Source organism: Entelurus aequoreus, linkage group LG28 (genome assembly GCF_033978785.1).
Source record: "Entelurus aequoreus isolate RoL-2023_Sb linkage group LG28, RoL_Eaeq_v1.1, whole genome shotgun sequence".
NCBI lineage: Eukaryota > Metazoa > Chordata > Actinopteri > Syngnathiformes > Syngnathidae > Entelurus > Entelurus aequoreus.
In genome coordinates, this window is record NC_084758.1 from 12,397,183 (window position 1) to 12,424,858 (window position 27,676).

The following is a 27,676-nucleotide window of genomic DNA, read 5'->3' on the forward strand; positions in this document are numbered from 1 at the left end:
CAATAGTACCTTCTCCACACCAACATGCGACAATAGTACCTTCTCCACACCGACATGTGACAATAGTACCTTCTCCACACCAACATGTGACAATAGTACCTTCTCCACACCAACATGTGACAATAGTACCTTCTCCACACCAACATGTGACAATAGTACCTTCTCCACACCGACATGGGACAATAGAACCTTCTCCACACCAACATGTGACAATAGTACCTTCTCCAACATGTGACAATAGTACCTTCTCCACACCAACATGTGACAATAGTACCTTCTCCACACCAACATGCGACAATAGTACCTGCTCCACACCAACATGTGACAATAGTACCTTCTCCACACCAACATGTGACAATAGTACCTTCTCCACACCAACATGTGACAATAGTACCTTCTCCACACCAACATGTGACAATAGTACCTTCTCCACACCAACATGTGACAATAGTACCTTCTCCACACCAACATGTGACAATAGTACCTTCTCCACACCAACATGCGACAATAGTACCTTCTCCACACCAACATGTGACAATAGTACCTTCTCCACACCAACATGTGACAATAGTACCTTCTCCACACCAACATGTGACAATAGTACCTTCTCCACACCAACATGTGACAATAGTACCTTCTCCACACCAACATGCGACAATAGTACCTTCTCCACACCAACATGTGACAATAGTACCTTCTCCACACCAACATGTGACAATAGTACCTTCTCCACACCAACATGCGGCAATAGTACCTTCTCCACACCAACACCAACATGTGACAATAGTACCTTCTCCACACCAACACCAACATGTGACAATAGTACCTTCTCCACACCAACATGTGACAATAGTACCTGCTCCACACCAACATGTGACAATAGTACCTTCTCCACACCAACATGTGACAATAGTACCTTCTCCACACCAACATGTGACAATAGTACCTTCTCCACACCAACATGTGACAATAGTACCTTCTCCACACCAACATGCGACAATAGTACCTTCTCCACACCAACATGCCACAATAGTACCTGCTCCACACCAACATGCGACAATAGTACCTTCTCCACACCAACATGCGGCAATAGTACCTTCTCCAAACCAACATGCGACAATAGTACCTTCTCCACACCAACATGCGACAATAGTACCTTCTCCACACCAACAGGCGACAATAGTACCTTCTCCATACCAACATGCGACAATAGTACCTTCTCCACACCAACATGCGACAATAGTACCTTCTCCACACCAACATGCGGCAATAGTACCTTCTCCACACCAACATGCGACAATAGTACCTTCTCCACACCAATATGCGACAATAGTACCTTCTCCACAACAACATGCGACAATAGTACCTTCTCCACAACAACATGCGACAATAGTACCTTCTCCACACCAACATGTGACAATAGTACCTTCTCCACACCAACATGCGACAATAGTACCTTCTCCACACCAATATGCGACAATAGTACCTTCTCCACAACAACATGCGACAATAGTACCTTCTCCACACCAACATGTGACAATAGTACCTTCTCCACATCAACATGTGACAATAGTACCTTCTCCACACCAACATGCGACAATATTACCTTCTCTACACCAACATGTGACAATAGTACCTTCTCCACACCAACATGTGACAATAGTAGCTTCTCCACACCAACATGCGACAATATTACCTTCTCCACACCAACATGCGACAATAGTACCTTCTCCACACCAACATGCGACAATAGTACCTTCTCCACACCAACATGCGACAATAGTACCTTCTCCACACCAACATGTGACAATAGTACCTTCTCCACACCAACATGTGACAATAGTACCTGCTCCACACCAACATGTGACAATAGTACCTTCTCCACACCAACATGTGACAATAGTACCTTCTCCACACCGACATGTGACAATAGTACCTTCTCCACACCGACATGTGACAATAGTACCTTCTCCACACCGACATGTGACAATAGTACCTTCTCCACACGAACATGTGACAATAGTACCTTCTCCACACCGACATGTGACAATAGTACCTTCTCCACACCGACATGTGACAATAGTACCTTCTCCACACCGACATGTGACAATAGTACCTTCTCCACACCGACATGTGACAATAGTACCTTCTCCACACCAACATGTGACAATAGTACCTTCTCCACACCAACGTGTGACAATAGTACCTTCTCCACACCAACATGCGACAATAGTACCTTCTCCACACCAACATGTGACAATAGTACCTTCTACACACCAACATGTGACAATAGTACCTTCTCCACACCAACATGCGACAATAGTACCTTCTCCACACCAACATGCGGCAATAGTATCTTCTCCACGCCAACATGTGACAATAGTACCTTCTCCACACCAACATGTGACAATAGTACATTCTCCACACCAACATGCGACAATAGTACCTTCTCCACACCAACATGCGGCAATAGTATCTTCTCCACACCAACATGCGACAATAGTACCTTCTCCACACCAACATGTGACAATAGTACCTTCTCCACACCAACATGTGACAATAGTACCTTCTACACACCAACATATGACAATAGTACCTTCTCCACACCGACATGTGACAATAGTACCTTCTACACACCAACATGTGACAATAGTACCTTCTCCACACCGACATGTGACAATAGTACCTTCTCCACACCGACATGTGACAATAGTACCTTCTCCACACCGACATGTGACAATAGTACCTTCTCCACACCAACATGTAACAATAGTACCTTCTCCACACCAACATGCGACAATAGTACCTTCTCCACACCAACATGTGACAATAGTACCTTCTCCACACCAACATGTGACAATAGTACCTTCTCCACACCAACATGTGACAATAGTACCTTCTCCACACCAACATGTGACAATAGTACCTTCTCCACACCAACATGCGACAATAGTACCTTCTCCACACCAACATGTGACAATAGTACCTTCTCCACACCAACATGCGACAATAGTACCTTCTCCAAATCAACATGTGACAATAGTACCTTCTCCACACCAACATGTGACAATAGTACCTTCTCCAAACCAACATGTGACAATAGTACCTTCTCCACACCAACATGTGACAATAGTACCTTCTCCACACCAACATGTGACAATAGTACCTTCTCCACACCAACATGCGACAATAGTACCTTCTCCACACCAACATGTGACAATAGTACCTTCTCCACACCAACATGCGACAATAGTACCTTCTCCACACCAACATGTGACAATAGTACCTTCTCCACACCAACATGCGACAATAGTACCTTCTCCACACCGACATGTGACAATAGTACCTTCTCCACACCAACATGCGACAATAGTACCTTCTCCACACCGACATGTGACAATAGTACCTTCTCCACACCAACATGTGACAATAGTACCTTCTCCACACCAACATGTGACAATAGTACCTTCTCCACACCAACATGTGACAATAGTACCTTCTCCACACCGACATGGGACAATAGAACCTTCTCCACACCAACATGTGACAATAGTACCTTCTCCAACATGTGACAATAGTACCTTCTCCACACCAACATGTGACAATAGTACCTTCTCCACACCAACATGCGACAATAGTACCTGCTCCACACCAACATGTGACAATAGTACCTTCTCCACACCAACATGTGACAATAGTACCTTCTCCACACCGACATGTGACAATAGTACCTTCTCCACACCGACATGTGACAATAGTACCTTCTCCACACCAACATGCGACAATAGTACTTTCTCCACACCAACATGCGACAATAGTACCTGCTCCACACCAACATGTGACAATAGTACCTTCTCCACACCGACATGTGACAATAGTACCTTCTCCACACCGACATGTGACAATAGTACCTTCTCCACACCGACATGTGACAATAGTACCTTCTCCACACCAACATGCGACAATAGTACCTTGTCCACACCAACATGCGACAATAGTACCTTCTCCACACCAACATGCGACAATAGTACCTTCTCCACACCAACATGTGACAATAGTACCTTCTCCACACCAACATGTGACAATAGTACCTTCTCCACACCAACATGTGACAATAGTACCTTCTCCACACCAACATGTGACAATAGTACCTTCTCCACACCAACATGCGACAATATTACCTTCTCTACACCAACATGCGACAATAGTACCTTCTCCACACCAACATGCGACAATACTACCTTCTCCACACCAACATGTGACAATAGTACCTTCTCCACACCAACATGTGACAATAGTACCTTCTCCACACCAACATGTGACAATAGTACCTTCTCCACACCAACATGTGACAATAGTACCTTCTCCACACCAACATGCGACAATAGTACCTTCTCCACACCAACATGCGACAATAGTACCTTCTCCACACCAACATGTGACAATAGTACCTTCTCCACACCAACATGTGACAATAGTACCTGCTCCACACCAACATGCGACAATAGTACCTTCTCCACACCAACATGTGACAATAGTACCTTCTCCACACCAACTTTGCTCTGTATTGGTGTGGAACTCCACAGGTGGTGGACTCACCGTACCTGGTGAGCTCCGAGTGGAAGAACTTCATCCCAGGCTACATGTACAACGACTCTGAGCTGGAGCTGAGTGCAGAGAGCTTGTACAGGTGAGGACGTCTCACCCCAAAGCAGTTCTGGGCAAATGAAGGCCCGGGTGCCCGCCCGGACATTCCAAATAATTGTTATAGATGTTTAAGATGTTAAGTGTAGCTGCCATTATCTCTTCTAATGACCTTCAACTATACTAAGTCTTTCAATGCTCGGAATCTGCGCTTTTGCTATGTATACTAGTTCATATGGTAATCTAATTACTTACTATGGTCATGTAATTAGTTACTCTGGTAATGTAATTAGTTACCATGGTCATTTAATTAGTTACTATGGTCATGTAATTAGTTACCATGGTCATGTAATTAGTTACTATTGTCATGTAATTAGTCACTATGGTAATGTAATTAGTTACCATGGTCATGTAATTACTTACTATGGTCATGTAATTAGTTATTATGGTCATCTAATCAGTTACTTTGGTCATGTAATTAGTTACTATGGTCATGTAATTAGTTACTACGGTCATGAAATAGTTACTATGGTCATGTAATTAGTTACTATGGTCATGTAATTAGTTACTACGGTCATGAAATAGTTACTATGGTCATGTAATTAGTTACTATGGTCATGTAATTAGTTACTACGGTCATGAAAAAGTTACTATGGTCATGTAATTAGTTACCATGGTCATGTGATTAGTTACTATGGTCATGTAATTAGTTACTATGGTCATCTAATCAGTTACTTTGGTCATGTAATTAGTTACTATGGTCATGTAATTAGTTACTACGGTCATGAAATAGTTACTATGGTCATGTAATTAGTTACCATGGTCATGTAATTAGTTACTACGGTCATGAAATAGTTACTATGGTCATGTAATTAGTTACTCTGGTAATGTACTGTAATTAGTTACTATTGTCATGTAATTAGTCACTCTGGTAATGTAATTAGGTACTATGGTCTTGTAATTAGTTACTATGGTCTTGTAATTAGTTACTATGGTCATATAATTAGTTAACATGGTCATCTAATTAGTTAACATGGTCATCTAATTAGTTACTTTTGTAATCTAATTAGTTACTTTTGTAATCTAATTACTTACTTGGTCATCTAATTAGTTACTATGGTAATGTAATTAGTTACTATGGTCATCTAATTAGTTAATATGGTCATCTAATTAGTTAATGTGGTCATCTAATTAGTTACTCTGGTAATGTAATTAGTTATTATTGTCATGTAATTAGTCACTATGGTAATGTAATTAGTTACCATGGTCATGTAATTAGTTACTATGGTCATCTAATCAGTTACTTAGGTCATCTAATCAGTTACTTAGGTCATGTAATTAGTTAATATAGTCATGTAAATAGTTACTACGGTCATGAAATAGTTACTATGGTCATGTAATTAGTTACTTTGGTCATGTAATTAGTTACTACGGTCATGAAATAGTTACTATGGTCATGTAATTAGTTACTATGGTCATGTAATTAGTTACTACGGTCATGAAATAGTTACTATGGTCTTGAAATTAGTTACTACGGTCATGAAATAGTTACTATGGTCATGTAATTAGTTACTCTGGTAATGTACTGTAATTAGTTACTATTGTCATGTAATTAGTTACTATTGTCTTGTAATTAGTTACTATGGTCATCTAATCAGTTACTTTGGTCATCTAATTAGTTACTATGGTCATCTAATTAGTTACTATGGTCATCTAATGAGTTACTTTGGTCATCTAATTAGTTACTATGGTCATCTAATTAGTTACTATGGTCATACAATTAGTTAACACGGTCATCTAATTAGTTACTTTTGTGATCTAATTAGTTACTATGGTCATCTAATTAGTTACTATGGTCATTTATTGAGTTACTATGGTCATGTAATTAGTTACTAGGGTCATGTAATTAGTTACTATGGTCATGTAATTAGTTACTATGTTGTATGTTTTTATGTCGCACGTTTGCACCAAGAAAAATTCCTAGTTTGTGAACCCGTTCTCAAACAATGGCAATAAAACTATTCTGATTCGGATTCTGATTCTGATTAAATAGTTACTATGGTCATGTAATTAGTTACTCTGGTAATGTACTGTAATTAGTTACTATTGTCATTTAATTCGTTACTATGGTCATCTAATCAGTTACTTTGGTCATATAATTAGTTACTATGGTAATCTAATTAGTTAACATGGTCATCTAATTAGTTACTTTTGTAATCTAATTAGTTACTTGGTCATCTAATTAGTTACTATGGTCATGAAATAGTTACTATGGTCATCTAATTTTAGGGGCGGTATAGCTCGGTTGGTAGAGCGGCCGTGCCAGCAACTTGAGGGTTGCAGAGTCGATCCCCGCTTCCACCATCCTAGTCACTGCCGTTGTGTCCTTGGGCAAGACACTTTACCCACCTGCTCCCAGTGCCACCCACACTGGTTTGAATGTAACTTAGATATTGGGTTTCACTATGTAAAGCGCTTTGAGTCACTTGAGAAAAAAGCGCTATATAAATGTAATTCACTTCACTTCACTAATGAGTTACTATGGTCATATAATTAGTTAACATGGTCATCTAATTAGTTACTTTTGTAATCTAATTAGTTACTTGGTCATCTAATGAGTTACTATGGTCATGTAATGAGTTACTATGATCATCTTATTAGTTACTATGATCATCTTATTAGTTACTTTGGTCATCTAATTAGTTACTATGGTAATGTAATTAGTTACTATGGTCATGAAGTAGTTACTATGGTCATGTAATTAGTTACTATTGTCATGTAATTAGTCACTATGGTAATGTAATTAGTTACTATGGTCATGTAATCAGTTACTTTGGTCATCTAATGAGTTACTATGGTCATCTAATGAGTTACTAAGGTTATATAATTAGTTACCATGGTCATCTAATTAGTTACCATGGTCATCTAATTAGTTACTTTTGTAATTTAATTAGTTACGTGGTCATCTAATTAGTTACTTTTGTAATTTAATTAGTTACTTGGTCATCTAAGTAGTTACCATGGTCATCTAATTAGTTACTTTTGTAATTTAATTAGTTACTTGGTCATCTAAGTAGTTACTGTGGTCATCTAATTAGTTACTGTGGTCATCTAATTAGTTACTTTGGTAGTCTAACTAGTTATTATGGTAATTTAATGAGTTACTATGGTAATGTAATGAATTACTATGGTCATGTAATGAGTTACTAAGGTCATCTAATGAGTTACTATGGTAATGTAATGAGTTACTATGGTAATGTAATGAGTTACTACGGTAATGTAATGAGTTACTACGGTCATGTAATGAGTTACTATGGTAATGTAATGAGTTATGGTAATGTAATGAGTTACTACGGTCATGTAATGAGTTACTATGGTAATGTAATGAGTTACTATGGTCATCGTATTAGTTACTATGATCATCTAATTAGTTACTAGGATCATCTAATTAGTTACTAGGATAATATAATTAGTTACTATGGTCATCTAATTAGTTACTTTTGTAATTTAATTAGTTACTTGTTCATCTAAGTAGTTACCATGGTCATCTAATTAGTTACTTTTGTAATTTAAATAGTTACTTGGTCATCTAAGTAGTTACTGTGGTCATCTAATTAGTTACTGTGGTCATCTAATTAGTTACTTTGGTAGTCTAACTAGTTATTATGGTAATTTAATGAGTTACTATGGTAATGTAATGAGTTACTATGGTCATGTAATGAGTTACTAAGGTCATCTAATGAGTTACTATGGTAATGTAATGAGTTACTACGGTAATGTAATGAGTTACTACGGTCATGTAATGAGTTACTATGGTAATGTAATGAGTTACTACGGTAATGTAATGAGTTACTGCGGTCATGTAATGAGTTACTATGGTAATGTAATGAGTTACTATGGTCATCGTATTAGTTACTATGATTATCTAATTAGTTACTAGGATCATCTAATTAGTTACTATGGTCATCTAATTAGTTACTTTTGTAATTTAATTAGTTACTTGGTCATCTAATTAGTTACTGTGGTCATCTAATTAGTTACTGTGGTCATCTAATTAGTTACTTTGGTAGTCTAACTAGTTATTATGGTAATGTAATGAGTTACTATGGTAATGTAAAGAGTTACTATGGTCATGTAATGAGTTACTATGGTCATGTAATGAGTTACTAAGGTCTTCTAATGAGTTACTACGGTCATGTAATGAGTTACTATGGTAATGTAATGAGTTACTATGGTCATTGTATTAGTTACTATGATCATCTAATTAGTTACTAGGATCATCTAATTAGTTACTAAGGTCATCTAATGAGTTACTACAGTAATGTAATGAGTTACTATGGTAATGTAATTAGTTACTATGGTCATCTAATGAGTTACTATGGTAATGTAATTAGTTACTATGGTCATCTAATGAGTTACTACGGTAATGTAATTAGTTACTATGGTCATCTAATGAGTTACTATGGTAATGTAATGAGTTACTATGGTCATCTAATGAGTTACTACGGTAATGTAATTAGTTACTATGGTCATCTAATGAGTTACTACGGTAATGTAATTAGTTGCTATGGTAATGTAATGAGTTACTATGGTAATGTAATGATATGGTCATGTAATTAGTTGCTATGGTAATGTAATGAGTTACTATGGTAATGTAATGATATGGTCATGTAATTAGTTGCTATGGTAATGTAATGAGTTACTATGGTAATGTAATGATATGGTCATGTAATTAGTTGCTATGGTAATGTAATGAGTTACTATGGTAATGTAATGAGTTACTATGGTAATGTAAGTCACAGCAGCTCAGAGGAGGCACCAAGCAGTGTGGGTGGGGAGTGTTTCCACAGAGTGTTTCCACAGTGAAATGTGGGTGTAAGGGACAGACGTGGAAGGAGATTTGTACAACAAAGTTCTAAAACTTAGTGATCAGATATATCAGATTGTAAGTGTGTGTTTTTTTACCCTTCATGTTCATATTTCACTGTGTTTGTTGCATTTCACTTGATTGTAAAATATGTGGATGGAGAGGGGGGGGGGGGGGGTGACCTTCACATGTTGTCAATATTCACTCTTTTATCCTTCTTAGTTAATATTGTAACATTCTTTATTTTCATCTACATTCTGGCTGTAAAAAATGTAAAAAAATGTACAATTCCATTCCGTTTTTTAAGGCGATCTGTCTTGTAACATGGAATAATAAATGATTATCATTTATTATTACATACACTGAACAAAAATATAAATGCAACACTTTTGTTGTTGTTGCCATTTTTCATGAGTTGAAGTCAAAGATGTAAAAACATTTTAGTGTGATGACTCCTTTCACATTTTCCAACCCATTTCAAGCGTTCCACTGTCAAAACATTCCTCTTAGTCACGACTAAAAACCAAGTTAGTTTAAAAACTTGAAAAATTCCCGTTTTTTTTCTGAAATTCCTTAATACCATTTTTCAATTAAAAAACTGTTACTACTTCAACATTTCTTGCCCGATTTAAACAATTCCAACACCAACCAATTCAGCTCATTCAGGACATTTATGCTCCTAGTCATTTTTTTTTAAAAATCCAGCTTTTCCAAAATTCCCGAATTTCCAGGAAGTTCCCTTTTAAATGAATGGGACATTTCTCCAAGTTTCACAACTCCCACATTTTTCATGCGATTCAAACCATTCCAACTTCAAAATATTCAGCCTCTTCAGGAATTGTGTGCTCCCTTTCAACATTTATACAAAATTCCCGGATTTCCTAGAAATCCCAGTTTCAGGGACATTTTCCCCATTCATAATAAATTATCCATTTTTCAAACGTCCACAATTCCCACATTTTCAACCGATTCAAACCATTCCACCTCATCCTGGAAATTCAAACAACTATTTGTCCACCTTCAACAAATTTCCAGGAATTCCGTTTTTTTTTTTCTAACCTTATTTCCAACATTTTTAGTGCGATGACTCCTTTCACATGTTTCAACCCATTTCAAGCGTTCCACTGTCAAAACATTTTTCATAGTCAGGACAAAAAAACAAGTTAGTTTAAGAACTTGAAAAATTCCCGGTTTTCACAAAATTCCTTAATACTATTTTTCAATTAAAAACTGTTACTACTTCAACATTTCTTGACCGATTTAAACAATTCTAACACCAACCAATTCAGCTCATTCAGAAAATGCATGCTCCTGATCATTTTCAAAAAATCCCGCTTTTCCCAAAATTCCCGAATTTCCAGGAATTTCTCATTGAAATGAATGGGACATGTTTCCAAGTTCCACAACTCCCACATGTTTTCATACGATTCAAACCGTTCCGACTTCAAAATATTCAGCCTCTTCAGGAATTGTGTGCTCCCTTTCAACACTTATACAAAATTCCCGGATTTCCTAGAAATCCCAGTTTTAGGGACATTTTCCCCATTCATAATGAATTATCAATTTTTCAAACTTCCACAATTCCCACATTTTTCAACCGATTCAAACCATTCCACCTTCAACACATTCAACTCATCCTGGAAATTATAATAACTTTTTTTCCACATTCAACAAATTTCCAGGAATTCCCGGTTTTTTTTTCTAACCTTATTTCCAACATTTTTAGAGCGATGACTCCTTTTTACATTTTTCAACCCATTTCAAGCGTTCCACTGTCAAAGCATTCCTCTTAGTCAGGAAAAAAAAAACAAGTTGCTTTAAGGACTTGAAAAATTCCCGGTTTTCACAAAATTCCTTAATACCATTTTTCAATTAAAAACTGTTACTACTTCAACATTTCTTGCCCGATTTAAACAATTCCAACACCAACCAATTCAGCTCATTCAGGACATTAATGCTCCTAGTCATTTTTTTTTTTAAATCCAGCTTTTCCAAAATTCCCGAATTTCCAGGAAGTTCCCTTTTAAATGAATGGGACATTTCTCCAAGTTTCACAACTCCCACATTTTTCATGCGATTCAAACCATTCCAACTTCAAAATATTCAGCCTCTTCAGGAATTGTGTACTCCCTTTCAACATTTATACAAAATTCCCGGATTTCCTAGAAATCCCAGTTTTAGGGACATTTTCCCCATTCATAATGAATTATCAATTTTTCAAACTTCCACAATTCCCACATTTTTCAACCGATTCAAACCATTCCACCTTAACACATTCAACTCATCCTGGAAATTCTAACAACTATTTTTCCACCTTCAACAAATTTCCAGGAATTCTTGTTTATTTTTTTCTAACCTTATTTCCAAAATTTTTAGTGCGATGATTCCTTTCACATTTTTCAACCCATTTCAAGCGTTCCACTGTCAAAACATTTTTCATAGTCAGGACAAAAAAACAAGTTAGTTTAAGAACTTGAAAAATTCCCGGTTTTCACAAAATTCCTTAATACCATTTTTCAATTAAAAACTGTTACTACTTCAACATTTCTTGACCGATTTAAACAATTCTAACACCAACCAATTCAGCTCATTCAGAACATTCATGCTCCTGATCATTTTCAAAAAATCCCGCTTTTCCCAAAATTCCCGAATTTCCAGGAATTTCTCATTGAAATGAATGGGACATGTTTCAAAGTTCCACAACTCCCACATGTTTTCATACGATTCAAACCGTTCCAACTTCAAAATATTCAGCCTCTTCAGGAATTGTGTGCTCCCTTTCAACACTTATACAAAATTCCCGGATTTCCTAGAAATCCCAGGTTCGGGGACATTTTCCCCATTCATAATGAATTATCCATTTTTCAAACTTCCACAATTCCCACATTTTTCAACCAATTCAAACCATTCCACCTTCAACACATTCAACTCATCCTGGAAATTCTAATAACTTTTTTTCCACATTCAACAAATTTCCAGGAATTCCGTTTTTTTTTTCTAACCTTATTTCCAACATTTTTAGTGCGATGACTCCTTTTTACATTTTTCAACCCATTTCAAGCGTTCCACTGTCAAAACATTCCTCTTAGTCAGGACAAAAAAACAAGTTGCTTTAAGAACTTGAAAAATTCCCGATTTTCACAAAATTCCTTAATACCATTTTTCAATTAAAAACTGTTACTACTTCAACATTTCTTGCCCGATTTAAACAATTCCAACACCAACCAATTCAGCTCATTCAGGACATTAATGCTCCTAATCATTTTTTTTTTTTAATCCAGCTTTTCCAAAATTCCCGAATTTCCAGGAAGTTCCCTTTTAAATGAATGGGACATTTCTCCAAGTTTCACAACTCCCACATTTTCCATGCGATTCAAACCATTCCAACTTCAAAATATTCAGCCTCTTCAGGAATTGTGTGCTCCCTTTCAACATTTATACAAAATTCCCGGATTTCCTAGAAATCCCAGTTTCAGGGACATTTTCCCCATTCATAATAAATTATCCATTTTTCAAACGTCCACAATTCCCACATTTTTCAACCGATTCAAACCATTCCACCTCATCCTGGAAATTCAAACAACTATTTGTCCACCTTCAACAAATTTCCAGGAATTCCGTTTTTTTTTTTTCTAACCTTATTTCCAACATTTTTAGTGTGATGACTCCTTTCACATTTTCCAACCCATTTCAAGCGTTCCACTGTCAAAACATTTTTCATAGTCAGGACAAAAAAATAAAGTTAGTTTAAAAACTTGAAAAATTCCCGTTTTTTTCTGAAATTCCTTAATACCATTTTTCAATTAAAAAACTGTTACTACTTCAACATTTCTTGCCCGATTTAAACAATTCCAACACCAACCAATTCAGCTCATTCAGGACATTAATGCTCCTAATCATTTTTTTTTTTAAATCCAGCTTTTCCAAAATTCCCGAATTTCCAGGAAGTTCCCTTTTAAATGAATGGGACATTTCTCCAAGTTTCACAACTCCCACATTTTCCATGCGATTCAAACCATTCCAATTTCAAAATATTCAGCCTCTTCAGGAATTGTGTGCTCCCTTTCAACATTTATACAAAATTCCCGGATTTCCTAGAAATCCCAGTTTCAGGGACATTTTCCCCATTCATAATAAATTATCCATTTTTCAAACGTCCACAATTCCCAAATTTTTCAACCGATTCAAACCATTCCACCTCATCCTGGAAATTCAAACAACTATTTGTCCACCTTCAACAAATTTCCAGGAATTCCCGTTTTTTTTTTTCTAACCTTATTTCCAACATTTTTTAGTGTGATGACTCCTTTCACATTTTCCAACCCATTTCAAGCGTTCCACTGTCAAAACATTCCTCTTAGTCAGGACAAAAAACCAAGTTGCTTTAAAAACTTGAAAAATTCCCGGTTTTCACAAAATTCCTTAATACCATTTTTCAATTAAAAACTGTTACTACTTCAACATTTCTTGACAGATTTAAACAATTCCAACACCAACCAATTCAGCTCATTCAGGACATTAATGCTCCTAGTCATTTTTTTTTTAAATCCAGCTTTTCCAAAATTCCCGAATTTCCAGGAAGTTCCCTTTTTAATGAATGGGACATTTCTCCAAGTTTCACAACTCCCACATTTTTCATGCGATTCAAACCATTCCAACTTCAAAATATTCAGCCTCTTCAGGAATTGTGTGCTCCCTTTCAACATTTATACAAAATTCCCGGATTTCCTAGAAATCCCAGTTTCAGGGACATTTTCCCCATTCATAATAAATTATCCATTTTTCAAACGTCCACAATTCCCACATTTTTCAACCGATTCAAACCATTCCACCTCATCCTGGAAATTCAAACAACTATTTGTCCACCTTCAACAAATTTCCAGGAATTCCCTTTTTTTTTTTTCTAACCTTATTTCCAACATTTTTAGTGTGATGACTCCTTTCACATTTTCCAACCCATTTCAAGCGTTCCACTGTCAAAACATTTTTCATAGTCAGGACAAAAAAATAAAGTTAGTTTAAAAACTTGAAAAATTCCCGTTTTTTTCTGAAATTCCTTAATACCATTTTTCAATTAAAAAACTGTTACTACTTCAACATTTCTTGCCCGATTTAAACAATTCCAACACCAACCAATTCAGCTCATTCAGGACATTAATGCTCCTAATCATTTTTTTTTTTAAATCCAGCTTTTCCAAAATTCCCGAATTTCCAGGAAGTTCCCTTTTAAATGAATGGGACATTTCTCCAAGTTTCACAACTCCCACATTTTCCATGCGATTCAAACCATTCCAATTTCAAAATATTCAGCCTCTTCAGGAATTGTGTGCTCCCTTTCAACATTTATACAAAATTCCCGGATTTCCTAGAAATCCCAGTTTCAGGGACATTTTCCCCATTCATAATAAATTATCCATTTTTCAAACGTCCACAATTCCCAAATTTTTCAACCGATTCAAACCATTCCACCTCATCCTGGAAATTCAAACAACTATTTGTCCACCTTCAACAAATTTCCAGGAATTCCCGTTTTTTCTTTTCTAACCTTATTTCCAACATTTTTTAGTGTGATGACTCCTTTCACATTTTCCAACCCATTTCAAGCGTTCCACTGTCAAAACATTCCTCTTAGTCAGGACAAAAAACCAAGTTGCTTTAAAAACTTGAAAAATTCCCGGTTTTCACAAAATTCCTTAATACCATTTTTCAATTAAAAACTGTTACTACTTCAACATTTCTTGACAGATTTAAACAATTCTAACACCAACCAATTCAGCTCATTCAGGACATTAATGCTCCTAGTCATTTTTTTTTTTAAATCCAGCTTTTCCAAAATTCCCGAATTTCCAGGAAGTTCCCTTTTTAATGAATGGGACATTTCTCCAAGTTTCACAACTCCCACATTTTTCATGCGATTCAAACCATTCCAACTTCAAAATATTCAGCCTCTTCAGGAATTGTGTGCTCCCTTTCAACATTTATACAAAATTCCCGGATTTCCTAGAAATCCCAGTTTCAGGGACATTTTCCCCATTCATAATAAATTATCCATTTTTCAAACGTCCACAATTCCCACATTTTCAACCGATTCAAACCATTCCACCTCATCCTGGAAATTCAAACAACTATTTGTCCACCTTCAACAAATTTCCAGGAATTCCCGTTTTTTTTTTTCTAACCTTATTTCCAACATTTTTTAGTGCGATGACTCCTTTCACATTTGCCAACCCATTTCAAGCGTTCCACTGTCAAAACATTCCTCTTAGTCAGGACAAAAAAACAAGTTGCTTTAAAAACTTGAAAAATTCCTGGTTTTCACAAAATTCCTTAATACCATTTTTCAATTAAAAAACTGTTACTACTTCAACATTTCTTGCCCGATTTAAACAATTCCAACACCAACCAATTCAGCTCATTCAGGACATTAATGCTCCTAGTCATTTTTTTTTTTTAAATCCAGCTTTTCCAAAATTCACGAATTTCCAGGAAGTTCCCTTTTAAATGAATGGGACATTTCTCCAAGTTTCACAACTCCCACATTTTTCATGCGATTCAAACCATTCCAACTTCAAAATATTCAGCCTCTTCAGGAATTGTGTGCTCCCTTTCAAAATTTATAAAAAATTCCCGGATTTCCTAGAAATCCCAGTTTCAGGGACATTTTCCCCATTCATAATAAGTTATCCATTTTTCAAACGTCCACAATTCCCACATTTTTCAACCGATTCAAACCATTCCACCTCATCCTGGAAATTCAAACAACTATTTGTCCACCTTCAACAAATTTCCAGGAATTCCCGTTTTTTTTTTTCTAACCTTATTTCCAACATTTTTAGAGCGATGACTCCTTTTTACATTTTTCAACCCATTTCAAGCGTTCCACTGTCAAAACATTCCTCTTAGTCAGGACAAAAAACCAAGTTGCTTTAAAAACTTGAAAAATTCCCGGTTTTCACAAAATTCCTTAATACCATTTTTCAATTAAAAAACTGTTACTACTTCAACATTTCTTGCCCGATTTAAACAATTCCAACACCAACCAATTCAGCTCATTCAGGACATTAATGCTCCTAGTCATTTTTTTTTTTAAATCCAGCTTTTCCAAAATTCCCGAATTTCCAGGAAGTTCCCTTTTAAATGAATGGGACATTTCTCCAATTTCACAACTCCCACATTTTTCATGCGATTCAAACCATTCCAACTTCAAAATATTCAGCCTCTTCAGGAATTGTGTGCTCCCTTTCCACATTTATACAAAATTCCCGGATTTCCTAGAAATCCCAGTTTCAGGGACATTTTCCCCATTCATAATAAATTATCCATTTTTCAAACGTCCACAGTTCCCACATTTTTCAACCGATTCAAACCATTCCACCTCATCCTGGAAATTCAAACAACTATTTGTCCACCTTCAACAAATTTCCAGGAATTCCCTTTTTTTTTTTTCTAACCTTATTTCCAACATTTTTTAGTGTGATGACTCCTTTCACATTTTCCAACCCATTTCAAGCGTTCCACTGTCAAAACATTTTTCATAGTCAGGACAAAAAAACAAGTTAGTTTAAGAACTTGAAAAATTCCCGGTTTTCACAAAATTCCTTAATACTATTTTTCAATTAAAAACTGTTACTACTTCAACATTTCTTGACCGATCTAAACAATTCTAACACCAACCAATTCAGCTCATTTAGAACATTCATGCTCCTGATCATTTTCAAAAAATCCCGCTTTTCCCAAAATTCCCGAATTTCCAGGAATTTCTCATTGAAATGAATGGGACATGTTTCAAAGTTCCACAACTCCCACATGTTTTCATACGATTCAAACCGTTCCAACTTCAAAATATTCAGCCTCTTCAGGAATTGTGTGCTCCCTTTCAACACTTATACAAAATTCCCGGATTTCCTAGAAATCCCAGTTTTAGGGACATTTTCCCCATTCATAATGAATTCTCAATTTTTCAAACTTCCACAATTCCCACATTTTTCAACCGATTCAAACCATTCCACCTTCAACACATTCAACTCATCCTGGAAATTCTAACAACTGTTTTTCCACATTCAACACGTTTCCAGGAATTCCCGTTTTTTTTCTAACCTTATTTCCAACATTTTTTTAGTGCGATGACTCCTTTCATATTTGTCAACCCATTTCAAGCGTTCCACTGTCAAAACATTCCTCTTAGTCAGGACAAAAAAACAAGTTGCTTTAAGATCTTGAAAAATTCCCAGTTTTCACAAAATTCCTTAATACCATTTTTCAATTAAAAAACTGTTACGACTTCAATTTCAAATTGACCGATTTAAACAATTCCAACACCAACCAATTCAGCTCATTCAGGACATTCATGCTCATAATTAAAAAAAATTAAATCACGCTTTTCCAAAATTCCCAAATTACCTGGAAGTTATTATTGAAATGAATGGGACATTTTTCAAAGTTCCGCAGCTCCCACATTTTTCAACCGATTCAAACCATTCCACCTTCAACACATTCAACTCATCCTGGAAATTCTAACAACTATTTTTCCACATTCAACACGTTTCCAGGAATTCCTGTTTTTTTTGTAAGCTTATTTCCAACATTTTTTTTAGTGCGATGACTCCTTTCCTATTTGTCAACCCGTTTCAAGCGTTCCACTGTCAAAACATTCCTCTTAGTCAGGACAAAAAAACAAGTCGGTTTAAAAACTTAAAAAATTCCCGGTTTTCACAAAATTCCTTAATACCATTTTTCAATTAAAAAACTGTTACTACTTCAACATTTCTTGCCCGATTTAAACAATTCCAACACCAACCAATTCAGCTCATTCAGGACATTAATGCTCCTAGTCATTTTTTTTTTTAAATCCAGCTTTTCCAAAATTCCCGAATTTCCAGGAAGTTCCCTTTTAAATGAATGGGACATTTCTCCAGGTTTCACAACTCCCACATTTTTCATGCGATTCAAACCTTTCCAACTTCAAAATATTCAGCCTCTTCAGGAATTGTGTGCTCCCTTTCAACACTTATACAAAATTCCCGGATTTCCTAGAAATCCCAGTTTTAGGGACATTTTCCCCATTCAAAATGAATTATCCAATTTTCAAACTTCCACAATTCCCACATTTTTCAACCGATTCAAACCATTCCACCTTCAACACATTCAACTCATCCTGGAAATTCTAACAACTATTTGTCCACATTCAACAAATTTCCAGGAATTCCTGTTTTTTTCTCTAACCTTATTTCCAACATGTTTTAGTGTGATGACTCCTTTCACATTTTTCAACCCATTTCAAGCGTTCCACTGTCAAAACATTCCTCTTAGTCAGGACAAAAAAACAAGTTGCTTTAAGAACTTGAAAAATTCCCGGTTTTCACAAAATTCCTTAATACCATTTTTCAATTAATAAACTGTTACTACTTCAACATTTCTTGACACATTTAAACAATTCCAACACCAACCAATTCAGCTCATTCAGGACATTCGTGGTCCTAATCATTTATTTTTTTAAATCCCTCTTTTCCAAAATTCCTAAATTTCCAGGAAGTTCCCATTGAAATGAATGGGACATTTTTCCAAGTTCCACAACTCCCACATTTTTCATACCATTCAAACCATTCCAACTTCAAAATATTCAGCCTCTTCAGGAATGGTGTGCTCCCTTTCAACATTTATACAAAATTCCCGGATTTCCTAGAAATCCCAGTTTCAGGGACATTTTCCCCATTCATAATAAATTTTCCATTTTTCAAACGTCCACAATTCCCACATTTTCAACCGATTCAAACCATTCCACCTCATCCTGGAAATTCAAACAACTATTTCTCCACCTTCAACAAATTTCCAGGAATTCCCTTTTTTTTTTTCTAACCTTATTTCCAACATTTTTTAGTGTGATGACTCCTTTCACATTTTCCAACCCATTTCAAGCGTTCCACTGTCAAAACATTCCTCTTAGTCAGGACAAAAAACCAAGTTAGTTTAAAAACTTGAAAAATTCCCGTTTTTTTCTGAAATTCCTTAATACCATTTTTCAATTAAAAAACTGTTACTACTTCAACATTTCTTGCCCGATTTAAACAATTCCAACACCAACCAATTCAGCTCATTCAGGACATTAATGCTCCTAGTCATTTTTTTTTAAAAATCCAGCTTTTCCAAAATTCCCGAATTTCCAGGAAGTTCCCTTTTAAATGAATGGGACATTTCTCCAAGTTTCACAACTCCCACATTTTTCATGCAATTCAAACCAATCCAACTTCAAAATATTCAGCCTCTTCAGGAATTGTGTGCTCCCTTTCAACATTTATACAAAATTCCCGGATTTCCTAGAAATCCCAGTTTCAGGGACATTTTCCCCATTCATAATAAATTATCAATTTTTCAAACGTCCACAATTCCCACATTTTTCAACCGATTCAAACCATTCCACCTCATCCTGGAAATTCAAACAACTATTTGTCCACATTCAACAAATTTCCAGGAATTCCCGTTTTTTTTCTTCTAACCTTATTTCCAACATTTTTTAGTGTGATGACTCCTTTCACATTTTCCAACCCATTTCAAGCGTTCCACTGTCAAAACATTCCTCTTAGTCAGGACAAAAAACCAAGTTGCTTTAAAAACTTGAAAAATTCCCGGTTTTCACAAAATTCCTTAATGCCATTTTTCAATTAAAAAACTGTTACTACTTCAACATTTCTTGACAGATTTAAACAATTCCAACACCAACCAATTCAGCTCATTCAGGACATTCGTGGTCCTAATCATTTTTTTAAATCCCTCTTTTCCAAAATTCCTAAATTTCCAGGAAGTTCCCATTGAAATGAATGGGACATTTTTCCAAGTTCCACAACTCCCACATGTTTTCATACGATTCAAACCGTTCCAACTTCAAAATATTCAGCCTCTTCAGGAATTGTGTGCTCCCTTTCAACACTTATACAAAATTCCCGGATTTCCTAGAAATCCCAGTTTTAGGGACATTTTCCCCATTCATAATGAATTATCCATTTTTCAAACTTCCACAATTCCCACATTTTTCAACCGATTCAAACCATAACACATTCAACTCATCCTGGAAATTCTAATAACTTTTTTTCCACATTCAACAAATTTCCTAGAATTCCGTTTTTTTTTCTAACCTTATTTCCAACATTTTTAGAGCGATGACTCCTTTTTACATTTTTCAACCCATTTCAAGCGTTCCACTGTCAAAACATTCCTCTTAGTCAGGACAAAAAAACAAGTTGCTTTAAGGACTTGAAAAATTCCCGGTTTTCACAAAATTCCTTAATACCATTTTTCAATTAAAAAACTGTTACTACTTCAACATTTCTTGCCCGATTTAAACAATTCCAACACCAACCAATTCAGCTCATTCAGGACATTAATGCTCCTAGTCATTTTTTTTTAAAAATCCAGCTTTTCCAAAATTCCCGAATTTCCAGGAAGTTCCCTTTTAAATGAATGGGACATTTCTCCAAGTTTCACAACTCCCACATTTTTCATGCAATTCAAACCAATCCAACTTCAAAATATTCAGCCTCTTCAGGAATTGTGTGCTCCCTTTCAACATTTATACAAAATTCCCGGATTTCCTAGAAATCCCAGTTTCAGGGACATTTTCCCCATTCATAATAAATTATCAATTTTTCAAACGTCCACAATTCCCACATTTTTGAACCGATTCAAACCATTCCACCTCATCCTGGAAATTCAAACAACTATTTGTCCACCTTCAACAAATTTCCAGGAATTTCTGTTTGTTTTTTTCTAACCTTATTTCCAACATTTTTTAGTGTGATGACTCCTTTCACATTTTCCAACCCATTTCAAGCGTTCCACTGTCAAAACATTCCTCTTAGTCAGGACAAAAAAACAAGTTGGTTTAAAAACTTGAAAAATTCCCGGTTTTCACAAAATTCCTTAATACCATTTTTCAATTAAAAACTGTTACTACTTCAGCATTTCTTGACAGATTTAAAAAATTCCAACACCAACCAATTCAGCTCATTCAGAAAATTCATGCTTGTAATCAGGAATTTCCAGGAATTTCCCGTTGAAATGAATGGGACATTTTTCAAAGTTCCACAACTCCCACATTTTTCATGCGATTCAAACCTTTCCGACTTCAAAATATTCAGCCTCTTCAGGAATTGTGTGCTCCCTTTCAACACTTAAACAAAATTCCCGGATTTCCTAGAAATCTTCAGTTTCAGGGACATTTTCCCCATTCATAATGAATTATCCAATTTTCAAACTTCCACAATTCCCACATTTTTCAACTGATTCAAACCATTCCACCTTCAACACATTCAACTCATCCTGGAAATTCTAATAACTTTTTTTCCAAATTCAACAAATTTCCAGGGATTCCTGTTTTTTTTTCTCTAACCTTATTTCCAATATTTTTAGTGTGATGACTCCTTTCTTATTTGTCAACCCATTTCAAGCGTTCCACTGTCAAAACATTCCTCTTAGTCAGGACAAAAAAACAAGTTGGTTTAAGAACTTGAAAAATTCCCGGGTTTCACAAAATTCCTTAATACCATTTTTCAATTAAAAACTGTTACTACTTCATCATTTCTTGCCCGATTTAAACAATTCCAACACCAACCAATTCAGCTCATTCAGGACATTAATGGTCCTAATAATTTTTTTTTTAAATCCCGCTTTTCCAAAATTTCCAAATTTCCAGGAAGTTCCCTTTTAAATGAATGGGACATTTCTCCAAGTTCCACAACTCCCACATTTTTCATGCAATTCAAACCATTCCAACTTCAAAATATTCAGCCTCTTCAGGAATTGTGTGCTCCCTTTCAACACGTGTACAAAATTCCCAGATTTCTTAGAAATCCCAGTTTCAGGGACATTTTCCCCATTCATAATAAATTATCCATTTTTCAAACTTCCACAATTGCCACATTTTTCAACCGATTCAAACCATTCCACCTTCAACACATTCAACTCCTCCTGGAAATTCTAACAACTATTTTTCCACATTCAACAAATTTCCAGGAATTCCCGTTTTTTTTTCTAACCTTATTTCCAACATTTTTTAGTGCGATGACTCCTTTCTTATTTGTCAACCCATTTCAAGCGTTCCACTGTCAAAACATTCCTCTTAGTCAGGACAAAAAAACAAGTTTGTTTAAGAACTTGAAAAATTCCCGGTTTTCACAAAATTCCATAATACCATTTTTTAATTAAAAAACTGTTACTACTTCAATTTCAAATTGACCGATTCAGCCAATTCAGCTCATTCAGGACATTCATGCTCATATTTTTTTTTTAAATCACGCTTTTCCAAAATTCCCAAATTTCCAGGAAGTTATTATTGAAATGAATGGGACATTTTTCAAAGTTCCACAGCTCCCACATTTTTCAACCTATTCAAACCATTCCACCTTCAACACATTCAACTCATCCTGGAAATTCAAACAACTCTTTTTCCACATTCAACAATCTTCCAGGAATTCCTGTTTTTTTCTGACCTTATTTCCAACATTTTTTAGTGCGATGACTCCTTTCACATTTTTCAACCCATTTCAAGCGTTCCACTGACAAAACATTCCTCTTAGTCAGGACAAAAAAACAAGTTGGTTTAAAAACTTGAAAAATTCCCGGTTTTCACAAAATTCCTTAATGCTATTTTTAAATTAAAAACTGTTACTACTTCAACATTTCTTGACCGATTTAAACAATTCCAACACCAACCAATTCAGCTCATTCAGAACATTCATGCTCCTGATCATTTTCAAAAAATCCCGCTTTTCCCAAAGTTCCGAATTTCCAGGAATTTCCAGTTGAAATGAATGGGACATTTTTCCAAGTTGCACAACTCCCACATTTTTCATGCGATTCAAACCATTCCGACTTCAAAATATTCAGCCTCTTCAGGAATTGTGTGCTCCCTTTCAACACTTGTACAAAATTCCTGGATTTCTTAGAAATCCCAGTTTCAGGGACATTTTCCCCATTCATAATAAATTATCCATTTTTCAAACTTCCACAATTCCCACATTTTTGAACCGATTCAAACCATTCCACCTTCAACACATTCAACTCATCCTGGAAATTCTAACAACTATTTTTCCACATTCAACAAATTTCCAGGAATTCCCGTTTTTTTTTTCTAACCTTATTTCCAACATTTTTTAGTGCGATGACTCCTTTCACATGTTTCAATCCATTTCAAGCGTTCACTGTCAAAACATTCCTCTTAGTCAGGACAAAAAAGCAAGTTGCTTTAAGATCTTGAAAAATTCCCAGTTTTCACAAAATTCCTTAATACCATTTTTCAATTAAAAAACTGTTACGACTTCAATTTCAAATTGACCGATTTAAACAATTCCAACACCAACCAATTCAGCTCATTCAGGACATTCATGCTCATAATTAAAAAAAATTAAATCACGCTTTTCCAAAATTCCTAAATTTCCAGGAAGTTATTATTGAAATGAATGGGACATTTTTCAAAGTTCCAAAGCTCCCACATTTTTCAACCGATTCAAACCATTCCACCTTCAACACATTCAACTCATCCTGGAAATTCTAACAACTATGTTTCCACATTCAACAAATTTCCAGGAATTCCTGGGTTTTTTTTCTAACCTTATTTACAACATTTTTTGTGCAATGACTCCTTTCTTATTTGTCAACCCATTTCAAGCGTTCCACTGTCAAAACATTCCTCTTAGTCAGGACAAAAAAACAAGTTGCTTTAAGAACTTGAAAAATTCCCGGTTTTCACAAAATTCCTTAATACCATTTTTCAATTAAAAACTGTTACTACTTCAACATTTCTTGCCCGATTTAAACAATTCCAATACCAACCAATTCAGCTCATTCAGAAAATCCCGCTTTTCCCCAAATTTCCAGGAATTTCCCGTTGAAATGAATGGGACATTTTTCCAAGTTCCACAACTCCCACATTGTTCATACGATTCAAACCATTCCAACTTCAAAATATTCAGCCTCTTCAGGAATTGTGTGCTCCCTTTCAACACTTATACAAAATTCCCGGATTTCCTAGAAATCACAGTTTCAGGGACATTTTCCCCATTCAAAATGAATGATCCATTTTTCAAACTTCCACAACTCCCACATTTTTCAACCGATTCAAACCATTCCACCTTCAACACATTCAACTCATCCTGGAAATTCTAATAACTTTTTTTCCAAATTCAACAAATTTCCAGGAATTCCGTTTTTTTTTTCCTAACCTTATTTCCAACATTTTTTAGTGCGATGACTCCTTTCACATTTTCCAACCCATTTCAAGCGTTCCACTGTCAAAACATTCCTCTTAGTCAGGACAAAAAAATAAATTGGTTTAAGAACTCGAAAAATTCCCGGTTTTCACAAAATTCCTTAATACCATTTTTCAATTAATAAACTGTTACTACTTCAACATTTCTTGACGCATTTAAACAATTCCAACACCAACCAATTCAGCTCATTCAGGACATTCATGCTCATAATATTTTTTTTTTTCAAATCCCGCTTTTCCAAAATTCCCAAATTTCCTGGAAGTTACCATTTAAATGAATGGGACATGTTTTAAAGTTCCACAACTCCCACATGTTTCATATGATTCAAACCGTTTCAACTTCAAAATATTCAGCCTCTTCAGGAATTGTGTGCTCCCTTTCAACATTTATACAAAATTCCCGGATTTCCTAGAAATCCCAATTTTAGGGACATTTTCCCAATTCAAAACGAATGATCCCTTTTTCAAACTTCCACAACTCCCACATTTTTCAACCGATTCAAACCATTCCACCTTCAACACATTCAACTCATCCTGGAAATTCTAACAAATATGTTTCCACATTCAACAAATTTCCAGGAATTCCTGTTTTTTTCCTCTAACCTTATTTCCAACATTTTTAGTGTGATGACTCCTTTCACATTTTTTAACCCATTTCAAGCGTTCCACTGTCAAAACATTCCTCTTAGTCAGGACAAAAAAACAAGTTGCTTTAAGAACTTGAAAAATTCCCGGTTTTCACAAAATTCCTTAATACCATTTTTCAATTAAAAACTGTTACTACTTCAACATTTCTTGACAGATTTAAACAATTCCAACACCAACCAATTCAGCTCATTCAGAAAATTCATGCTTGTAATCATTTTCAAAAAATCCCGCTTTTCCCCAAATTCTAGAATTTCCAGGAATTTCCAGTTGAAATGAATGGGACATTTTTCCAAGTTCCACAACTCCCACATTTTTCATGCGATTCAAACCATTCCGACTTCAAAATATTCAGCCTCTTCAGGAATTGTGTGCTCCCTTTCAACACTTGTACAAAATTCCCGGATTTCTTAGAAATCCCAGTTTCAGGGACATTTTCCCCATTCATAATAAATTATCCATTTTTCAAACTTCCACAATTCCCACCTTTTTCAACCGATTCAAACCATTCCACCTTCAACACATTCAACTCATCCTGGAAATTCTAACAACTATTTTTCCACATTCAACAAATTTCCAGGAATTCCCGTTTTTTTTTTTCTAACCTTATTTCCAACATTTTTTAGTGCGATGACTCCTTTCACATGTTTCAATCCATTTCAAGCGTTCACTGTCAAAACATTCCTCTTAGTCAGGACAAAAAAACAAGTTGCTTTAAGATCTTGAAAAATTCCCAGTTTTCACAAAATTCCTTAATACCATTTTTCAATTAAAAAACTGTTACGACTTCAATTTCAAATTGACCGATTTAAACAATTCCAACACCAACCAATTCAGCTCATTCAGGACATTCATGCTCATAATTAAAAAAAATTAAATCACGCTTTTCCAAAATTCCCAAATTTCCAGGAAGTTATTATTGAAATGAATGGGACATTTTTCAAAGTTCCACAGCTCCCACATTTTTCAACCGATTCAAACCATTCCCCCTTCAACACATTCAACTCATCCTGGAAATTCTAACAACTATTTTTCCACATTCAACACGTTTCCAGGAATTCCTGGTTTTTTTCTAACCTTATTTCCAACATTTTTTTAGTGCGATGACTCCTTTCCTATTTGTCAACCCATTTCAAGCGTTCCACTGTCAAAACATTCCTCTTAGTCAGGACAAAAAACCAAGTTGGTTTAAAAACTTGAAAAATTCCCGGTTTTCACAAAATTCCTTAATACCATTTTTCAATTAAAAACTGTTACTACTTCAACATTTCTTGCCCGATTTAAACAATTCCAACACCAACCAATTCAGCTCATTCAGGACATTCATGCTATTAATCATTTCTTTTAAATCCCGCTTTTCCAAAATTCCCAAATTTCCAGGAAGTTCCCATTGAAATGAATGGGACATTTTTCCAAGTTGCACAATTCCCACCTATTCAAACCATTCCAACTTCAACACATTTTTCTCATTCTGGACATTCAAACTAACACTTTCCCAAGTTCCAAACCTAATTCCGGTTTTCCTGGAAATTCAAACTCCTCAACATTCAAACTATTCTTACTACATTCTGTCAGCATTTCACTTCAGGAATTGCTTCTTCTAGTTGACACATATTATTTCCAAGCTTTCACAGGACATATTTAAAATGATGTGGCGGGCCTTGAGCTGGACACCTGTGGATTAGGAGCTCTAGCGCCACCTGTTGCGTGTTTATCGCTCCAGTTTTAGTAGACGTACTTTGGGGCTAAACTACTGAAAGTGTAAATGTAATGCAGCCACCAATGAGTTATTTTTTTTCTCCATAAAGTCAATCTAGCACCATTTTGCCCCGCAGACAACTTGATATTACTGTCTTTGTCATTTCCGTGGCCGTGAGAAGTCTAATAAACCCCCTTTTTTAACTTCAGCTTCCATCATCTCCACTTCCTGTCCTGTGGTGTTAACATTTGTGTTGGCTCCTTCTCTCTTTTCAGCACCTGCAAGGAAAACAAAGGCATCTACTCAGCCATGCGTCTGGACAAGATCTTCAACGTCTCTTCTTTCCTGAACGCCACAGTGGTCAGTGAACGCAACATTGGTACCCTGCGAGGGGCTGGACAATTAATCAAATTTAATAAAAAGAGAATACAATGATTTGCAAATCCTTTTCAACTTATATTCAATTGAATAGACTGCAAAGACAAGATATTTCATGTTCGAACTGGAAAACTTTATTTTTTTTTGCAAATATTAGCTCATTTTGGAATGTGATGCCTGCAAC

At 35.7% G+C, this 27,676-nt stretch overlaps 1 protein-coding gene across 1 annotated transcript in view; it reads left to right on the forward strand.

Moving 5' to 3' along the window:
- The window catches only part of LOC133644895 (prominin-1-A-like), a 162,299-nt gene that overhangs the window by 54,536 nt on the left and 80,087 nt on the right, over positions 1-27,676 (forward strand). Inside the window, exons 14-15 of the mRNA XM_062039649.1 lie at positions 4,587-4,690; positions 27,390-27,474. Coding sequence (XP_061895633.1) covers positions 4,587-4,690; positions 27,390-27,474 — 189 coding nt within the window. The remainder of the gene's footprint in view (positions 1-4,586; positions 4,691-27,389; positions 27,475-27,676) is intronic.